The sequence below is a fragment of the Nyctereutes procyonoides genome, unplaced genomic scaffold (assembly GCF_905146905.1).
Source record: "Nyctereutes procyonoides isolate TBG_1078 unplaced genomic scaffold, NYPRO_anot_genome, whole genome shotgun sequence".
In the NCBI taxonomy this organism is placed as follows: Eukaryota; Metazoa; Chordata; class Mammalia; order Carnivora; family Canidae; genus Nyctereutes; species Nyctereutes procyonoides.
Window position 1 is genome coordinate 24,971,814 of NW_026575052.1, and position 8,479 is coordinate 24,980,292.

The 8,479-nt window shown below is 60.8% G+C and overlaps 1 protein-coding gene across 2 annotated transcripts; it reads left to right on the plus strand.

Moving 5' to 3' along the window:
- The first annotated feature begins 659 nt into the window (after window positions 1–659).
- IRX6 (iroquois homeobox 6) lies at window positions 660–7,024 on the plus strand. 2 transcript variants are annotated; one of them, XM_055332091.1, is made up of 6 exons: window positions 660–1,631; window positions 2,563–2,817; window positions 3,558–3,667; window positions 3,869–4,176; window positions 5,045–5,650; window positions 6,574–7,024. In XM_055332091.1, the coding sequence occupies exons 1-6, from the start codon at window positions 1,587–1,589 to the stop codon at window positions 6,579–6,581; spliced, it is 1,332 nt and encodes a 443-aa protein (XP_055188066.1). In that variant the 5' UTR covers window positions 660–1,586; the 3' UTR covers window positions 6,582–7,024. The 2 variants fall into 2 exon arrangements, with proteins under 2 accessions (XP_055188066.1, XP_055188067.1); XM_055332092.1 differs by having other exon boundaries at window positions 6,577–7,024.
- Window positions 7,025–8,479: the final 1,455 nt, after the last annotated feature.

Below are 8,479 nucleotides of genomic sequence, written 5' to 3' on the forward strand. Positions count from 1 at the left end.
TGGAGGACGCGGCCCCCCCTCCCGGCACACGCGAGCCCCTCCGCGCGCCAGCTGCCCTGGGGGGACCCCGGGGACGGAGGGGGGCGGTCAGATGGCGGGGCCCAGCCCGGCGGCGTCGCGGCGGAGCGCGGGGCACGGGCCGCCGTCCCGGCGCGCTGAACCGCGGCTCGCCAGCGCCACCCCCAGCGGAGCGCGGCGGCTGCAGCTCGGTGCCGGCGCCTCGCCGTGGCTCCCCCGCTCCCGCGTGGACGCGGCGGCCGGTGCGCGGGGGGCAGCCACGCCTCGCCTCGGGAGGACATGCCTAGGGGCGTCCCCGGCCGCCTGCCGAGGGCCGGGCCAGACCGAGCGCGCTGCCCGGCGGGTTCCGAGGGGAGCTGAACCTGGGCCTCGAGGGGGCGCTACCCGGCCTGTCCCAGCGCCCGAAGGCGGCGGAGACGCCCCGGGGTCGAGACCCTGGCCAAGGCCAGGGCGCGGGCAGCCTGGATCTAGCTAGAGTCCTGGGGGCGCGGGGGCGGAGAACCAGATTCCGGGGGACAAAGACGGGCGGGCCAGGGGACCCGCCGACGCTGGCCAGCCGCCGTCCCAACGAGCGCGGGGCCTGTGGCGGGAACAAACTTTCGGGCGGCGGAGGGCGGGGGAGCCGGGCCGGAGGCTTCTCCCTCGAGCCGCCGCGCTCCTCCACCTGCCAGCGTTCAGCCTCCGCCCAGCCTGCGCCCACCCCGGCTCCCTCCCCTCCCCCGCGCCTGTTCGCTTCGACTCCTCATCTCGCTCCTCTCCCCTCCTCCTTCTCCCTCTTGCCTTTCTCCCCCACTTTTCTCCTCTTTTTCCTCCCATCTCTCCTTTTGTATTCTTCCCCCCCCCCCCCCGCGGCCCTGCTCGCTTCTCTCCTCCTCCGGGCCGCAGGGGAGGAGGTAAACGAGCTGCGCCCGGGGCCTGCGCGGCGCAGAGGAAGGCGTTTCTCCTACTTCTCCCGGGTAATTTGGAGAGGTTGTATGTGCGCGCGCGCGCGTGAGCTTAAGGCGAAAAGGGGTAGGATCCGGCGCCCAGCAGAGAGGGTCGGGGTCTTTGACGTTCCTCGCCAGCTGCATAAACCTCCCGGAACAAGTCTGAGTGTGGGTGAGAGTGCGCGCGCGCGCACGGGCTGGCTGCGCTTGGCACGCTTGGTGGCCCGGGGCCCCGGGGCCCGGGGGCCCGCCTGGCGGCCCGGGATTACCGTGACGTCACATCGAGCCTCTGGCCACCTTGGGCTGGGACACCTCCGGAGCCGCACAGCCCCGCGCCGCGCCGCACCTTGCCTCGCCACCGCGCGACTTTGGGAACCCGCGTCCTCTCCCTTTCCTTGCCCATCCATGGGCCCTTCTGTCTTCCGGACCACGCGGGCCGGAGGGGCGCCTTCTGGAGCGCAGGGCTCGGCAGCGGGACTGCCCCCGGCTCTGCCTCCAGCCGCGCCAAGCGGGCGGAGGACCCCGCGCGGGGCACCCGCAGCGGCGTAAGGAACCGAGGCGGCGCTCGGCCGGGGGCGCAGAACCGCGGGGCTGAGGCGGGAACTCGCAGGAGGAGGAGGAGGCGGTCCAGGGACAGCCACCATGTCCTTCCCGCACTTTGGACACCCGTACGGCAGCGCTTCCCAGGTAAGAAGTGCCCCCGTGGGGGGTGGGGGAAGAGCCGCCCGGGCGGGGGTGCCCAGGGCACGCGCCCGCGGCTCTGCGCCCTCCTTTCGCACGAGTCTCTGGGGAAGCCAGACCGAGCAGGTACGATGGACCACAGACCCCTCCGACACCCCCAAACCGCTGCCGAGAACATTCCACTCCCCCAGGGCAAGCTGGAAAATCCTGAGACCCGAAACTTGGGCACCGACCGAGCACTCGGCGAGATGGGTGGGATCTCAAGATCTTCCAAACAGGCCGCCTTATTGTACAAATATCCGAGGTGACCCCGAGAGTCCGCCTCACCGTTTTCCAGTTGTTTGCATGTGGACTTCCGTTCTTATCCTCTCTCCCTTCTTTGAGTGGGTCCAAGCTCTCTGCTTCCGGTACCTTCGATTTTTTTTTTTTTCCAGATTAGGGTGGGTGGTGTGGTTGTGCAGTGACAAAGGTTTCCTGGGGGAAATTCTGGGGACACCCACCACGATCTCCAGTTTCTGCCCAGACTGTGGGGTCTGGTTCCAGCTTGACCTCTGACCCCGGCTTGTGATCTGGGACAAGTCTCCCTGGTCCTCATTCCCCATCTATAAAACGGGAGCAGGAGTGAGACGTGATGGTGGTCTCTGTGGCTAACTTCTAGTTCTGCCTTTGTAGGATCCTGTGATGGGAGGGCGGGAGGAGGGGTCGGCGGCAAAACGGGGAGTTGGGCTCCTGTAATTCGCTTCTCAGAACGTTCCCGTCGCCTGCATCCCTGGGACTCTGGAGCCTTAGCAGCGTTTTAGGAGTGTCTGTAAGGGCAGTTTGGATAAATTGCGTCTTCAGATAATTCCCACCCCGGCCGAATGCTCCGCACACGGTGGCATTTAGTTAATGTGGAATAAGGGAGTGACCGGCCGCGCACCTCTCTCGCCCCCCACAGTTTCTGGTGTCGGCAAGTTCCAGCGCCACTTGCTGCGAATCCGCCCCGCGCTCCGTCCCAGATGTGGCCCCAGGCTCCACCCCGGCGGCGGCTCTCTGCTGTGCCTCCTACGAGAGCCGGCTGCTGGGCAGTGCGCGGCCCGAGCTAGGCGCCGCCTTGGGCATCTATGGAGCCCCCTACGCCGCGGCAGCTGCTCAGAGCTACCCAGGCTACCTGCCCTACAGCCCAGAGCCCCCCGCGCTGTACGGGGCGCTGGTGAGTACACCGGAGGGGGCCTGGGTGTGGGAGCCAGAACCCATCTGGCCTGGGGGCAAGAACGCAGCAGCGGGTGACATCTACTCTGACATCTCCAGGGAAGACCTAGGAAGGAAGAAAAACTCTCAGGAAAGGAAATGGGTAGGACTGTGTATAGTGGGGAAGGGGGAGCACATCCTATGGCATTTTACACTTTGCAGATCTCCATTCTGATTAGAAAACATTTGGGCTTCTATTAATTCTGTGAGGTAGGCAAGTCTCCGTTTACAGCTGAGGACATTGAGATGCAGAGGGGTTCAAATCCCTTGTCCAAAGTCACAGAGGTCCAAAGTGTCAGGGAATAGCTCTGCAAGGAGAGTAAGGCAGTGAAGTTCCCCAGCAGGTGGGGATGGGGTTTGGGAGGAGTCACAGGTAGTAAGGGCACTGGTAAGAGCTAATACTTAATTACTGTTTACACCAATAAGTCTGCCAGCTGGTCTTCTTCAGTACCCTATAGGTACTACTGTTATTCCCAGCTACCAAAGGGAAACTGAGCCATAGAGCAGTTAAACAACTGCGCCCAAAATCACGTAGCCAGTGGGAGTGGTGGTACTGGGATCTGAAGGAGACTTTTATTCCAGGGTTCACACCCTTAGCAGTGATACCTCCCAGAGGTATCTTCCCCATCTTCCCCAAATGCAGTCTTGAATTCTTCCCCAAATGCAGTCTTGAATTCTCTCTTCCCACCCCACCCCCACCAGAATCCACAGTATGAGTTTAAAGAGGCTGCTGGGAACTTTACACCGGGCCTGGCGCAACCAGGAGCCTATTATCCCTACGAGCCGAGTCTGGGGCAGTACCAGTATGATCGGTAAGGCACAGGGTGCGCTGGTAGCTGGCATTCCAAGTCCTCTCCCCTCCCCTGACTTAGGAACCATCTGGGAAGAGCCTGGGAAGGGGGAAGGACATGAGGAGGGAGGAGCGCTGAACCTCATTTCCAGGCCTCAGACCATCTCCTGCCTGCAGCCCCAGGTTCTCAGACCTAGAACTGTGAGCCAGGTTCTCCCCCCAGGTATGGAGCAGTGGAGTTGAGTGGCACTGGCCGCCGGAAAAATGCCACCCGGGAGACCACCAGCACACTCAAGGCCTGGCTGAATGAGCACCGCAAGAACCCCTACCCCACCAAGGGTGAGAAGATCATGCTGGCCATCATCACCAAGATGACCCTCACCCAGGTGTCCACGTGGTTCGCCAACGCCCGCCGGCGCCTCAAGAAGGAGAACAAGATGACTTGGGCGCCCAAGAACAAAGGTGGAGAGGAGAGGAAGGCTGAGAGTGGAGCAGAGGAGCCCCTGGGCTGTCTGAATGGTGACACCAAAGGTATCAGAAATGCTCATCACCCCACCTTGGGGATTTTCCAGCCATATATTGGGTTGCACTTTTGCAGCTGCCTTGTGGAACAGCTAACTAAGGTGGCACTCCCTTACTTACCCTTGCACTTGTACCCCCCCTCCCCCCCTCCCCCTCCTCTTCCCCTCCCCAAATGGGCAGTCATCTGGGCCTTGGCCTGCATTGTTCCCTCTGCCTGTAATTCCCTACATAACTGACATCTTCTTGACTTCTAAGGTGTGGGCTGGAAAGTGCCTTAGCTTTTCTGGCCACCCAAGCTAACTTAGCTCCCGCCTGTTGTATTTCCTTTGCCATACTTACCACTATGAGAAGGTACTTGGGATCTGTCTACCTCTTAGAGAACAGCAGCTCCACAGGAAAGTGTCTATCTCACTGCTGAATTCTCTAAATTCTTAATGCTTAAATGCCTCATGATGTCTGGCACATCGATGGCACTCAGTAAATATTTGCTGAATTAAATAATACACACCCGCTACCAATGGATGTCAAAATGGGGTGGGGGGTTGGGAAATGCCCCCTTGGGTGTCGGTTTGCTTTACAGTGGAGAAACTGAGATCCAGGTCTTAGATGGAAAAGGTGGTGGTTTCTTTCCACCAGAAAGGAGGAGACTTCTAAGGAGTGGGGGCAGGGCTGGGACCTAAATTCTGTCCCAGGGGCAGCCTGCCGGGGCCCTGGGACAACTGAAAGAGAAGGTTTCGGCCAGCCTGGCGAATAAGTCCAAGAATGCCCTAAGTGCTGAGCCATCTTGCTAAAAGCTTCTCAGGGATAGGCACTCCGCGGATTTCCCTTGGGGCCTGGGGCTTTTCTCACCCGCTCCTGATTTCCTGATTTCCTGCAGATGTTACTGCACGCCAGGAGGCTCCAGGGCTCCGGCTGAGTGACCTGGAAGACCTGGAGGAAGAAGAGGAGGAGGAGGCCGACGAAGAGGAGGCAGTGGCCGCAGCTGCGGACAGGCTGGCCGAGTTCCACAAAGACTCGCAGTCGCTGCGGGCGCCGTGCGCGGCCGCTCGGGAGGCCCGGCTGCAGCGCGGGGAGTGCGGCCTGGCGGCGCGCACCTTTTCTTTCCCTGAACCCCCGGGGTCCGGAGAAGCTGACTTCCTGCGGGCCGAGCCGGGGGGCCCCACGATGACCCTGCACTACCCCTGCAGCGAGAAACCGCGCATCTGGTCCCTGGCGCACACCGCGGCCCCCGGCGCCGTGGAAGGTGCGCCCCCGGCCCCTCCCAGGCCACGAAGTCCTGATTGCCGTCTGATTCCAGGACAGCCCCCGGGTGCGGGCGGCCGACCCGCGGTCCCCAGAGACTCCGGGTTGGAAGCGTCTTCCCGCGTAGCCAAAGCCTTTGGAAACCGCCCGCTTGCCCCGCCGGGGCTGCCGATGAACTGTGCGCCGTGCCCGCGGCGGAGGGAGCCTGCAGTGCACTGCCAGTACCCGTCTGGAGCAGAAGGTAGTGGGTCCCAGGCGGCGCCGGCGGCGGTGTCTGTCCCCAAGACACCCGTTCACTGTGCCACCCAGCCAGCCCACAGCGTCTCAGCCTCTCGGGCATGCCCTGTTCAGACCCGGAGCGGGATTGTCCCACAGCATCCCTCCAAAGGGCAGCTTAGAAACAAAAGTCCTAGTCTCCCCTCCTTTCAAAACCAAATGATAGTCATAAGCTCAGGGTGAGGCAGTAACTTATCTAGGATCACTCAGAAAGTCATGGAAAAGATGGACAACCAGCTCTCTGCACTGGTGCCCTGTGTTCTACCAAATGGGCCAGGTGGGCACCACCTATGATCTTCTGGCACAGACACCCTTGTCGCCTGCCTGCCTTTCGGAGGAGGCCAACTGGCCCCCTGCATGCTTGTACCAAGAGTTTGCTAGGGCTGCGTAGGAACCAGGGCTTTCCAAGGAATCTGAGGGGACGGGCCAGATACATTCAATTGGTTTAAGGCCAGTGCTCAAGTCCAGCTGGCAGCCCTGCCTTCGGCCCACTAAAACCCCTGGGGAATGTCGCCCAGGCTTGGTGCTGTCCCTGGAGAGCACTCACCCCACAGACTTCACCTCCAGCAGGCTGTGACTGCCAATCAGCTGTGCCTGGTGGAAGGGAATTGTCCCACAAAGGGACGTCCCCCAAGCATCAGGCAGCCTCCAGCAATTACTGTCAGATTCTACTCTTTGTAGTAATTTCTCTCAGGATTAGCTACTGGCTGAGAAAATTGGGTTACGCTGTTATTTGAATTTACACATAACGGGGTCCGAAAGTTGCTCTGGCAAGCAAATCGCTTCTAGACCTTGGATTGCCTTTGGATAAGCCGCCCTTGACCTCCGATTTCCTAGAAATCGCCACCAAGTGGCCCTTCGGGTTTTAATCAACCTTTCCTCTCTCAGCAGGTTAGCGCAATGGCTGCGATTTGCAGAAGAATCTTGGAAATAAGCCCTACTCTTCGAACTCACCTCCATGCTCTGAAGCTGGGAGACCTTGCCAGGAACTGGAGACTCTCACTTCATCTAAGAGACAAACACACAGATACCCTTATACAGGCTCTTCTTGCACGCAGAGCTGGGAGTGGCAGGCGGACGTGGGCTCCTCAGACCCTCTGGAGGAGGTGGCGTCAGGGCACCTTGGGGAAGGCCATGGGGAAGGCTGGGCGAGTCTGCCCAGTGCACCCACTGGGTACACCAAGTCTCCCTCCCTCCTCTTGATACAGGGTCTGCAGCATCTCCTTCCCCTGCTCACCTCCACCCCGCCCCCTTTCACTGTGTAACTTCAATGCTGACCCAGCCCCTCAGGACCACCTTCGTCCCCATTCCTTGTGTCCTCAAAAATAATCAAACCGAACCCCACCTGTGTGGTGTGTCTGTGCCCGGGGCGCTTGGAGAGGCTGGGGTGGAGGGGAAGATGGGATGCAAACAGGGATTCTGGGGACAGGGTGGTGTAAGCTGCAAAACCTCAGGCCCTTTCACAGCAGGGAGCCCAACTGGCCAGGTTTCGGCCAAGGTCTCCACGCATAATGCAACTCCTGGAGCCGGTGCCACCTGGCGGATTCTGTGCAGTGGAGGAGGGGGGCGCAAACGGTGAGGCTGGAGGTGGGGGAGCAGCGGAGGTATTTGGACGCTGCATTGTTTCCGAGCTCCTACTTGGGTTTTAGTTTACTGGGAGAGGGGCGATGGGGATCATCTTGACCATCCCTTGGCACCCAGCCGGGATCCCTGCGCACTTCCCCTTGGACAAAATGGCAAAGCGTGGCAGCTTGCTGGGTCCCTAAGAGGCAAGTGGGGGCATTCTTTCTATTTAATCCAGTGTCAGCAATCACTTCCGGTACAGGCCAACCAATGGGAGCTGAAGGGCGGGGAAGGGGACTTGGCGCCCCCTGCAGCGAGCAGAGCAGCATCTGGAGCAGGACTGGGGGAGAGGGGATGGAGAGCAGCCCGCGCCTGGCCTGAGTTCGCGCCCCCGGGCTGCTGGCCTCGGCTTGAGCCAGAGAGCAACCTGGCCGCTGCCAGTGGAGAGAGAGGGAGGTGAACCCAAGCTGGGGCTCTAGAGGGGAGCTGCGGAGAGCTGATGCGGGTGGCAAGGCCGAAGAAGAACAGCCAGGGTGCGCACCCATGGACCGGATCCCTGGGGAGCTGCGTCTCCACCGCTGGGCTCCAGCTCGGGCTGCCCAGACCGGGTGACGGCTGGCACTGATGTTGGGGGCAGCAAGGGCCCTGTTCTCACCTCCTCGTGGGAGACCCCTTGGAGGCTGCAGAGAAAGAGTAGTTGGAAAGACTGTGGGGGAACAAGGGGCCGGCCACCTCCTGTCTCCACCCAGTCTTCTTTTTTATAGAATGACGGGTCAGAAGGGGCTTTAGAGATCACGAATTACAAAATAGAAACCTCTTCCTCTGATGAGGAAACTGAGGCCAACCTGAAGGGCAGAAGACTGATTCAGGGTCACAAAGGATCCACAGAGGAGAGGGACCCCAGCTCTCCACTCGGGGCCCAGAGCTCCTTTCCCTTGCTTCCTCTGGGTGATGCCTTCCCTGCTTTAGGTTTTCTTCTAGGCAACAGCTGCTCCTACCCCCAGCTCCCCGGGGACCTCCAGTTGCCCACACTGACCCGCGGCTTAGGGTCCGGGAAATTAAACTGCGAAAAGATAAACATTATTTCCAGTCGGCTTTGCAGGATTAACGCTTGTAATAAAGAGCATTAGCTGGAGGTTTCTTTCTAGGCGCTCTCGACCCCACCCCCTCCTGGAGGACCAGGTAGACCCCTCCAGAGGCTGCAGAGTCCACAGAGGCACCTTCAGAGGGC

Coding starts and splice junctions, on each gene's coding strand:
- IRX6 (XM_055332091.1), top strand. CDS start 1,587: ATGTCCTTCCCGCACTTTGGACACCCGTACGGCAGCGCTTCCCAG. Junction 2,818..3,557: donor CCGCGCTGTACGGGGCGCTG/GTGAGTACACCG, acceptor CACCCCCACCAG/AATCCACAGTATGAGTTTAA. Junction 4,177..5,044: donor TCTGAATGGTGACACCAAAG/GTATCAGAAATG, acceptor GATTTCCTGCAG/ATGTTACTGCACGCCAGGAG.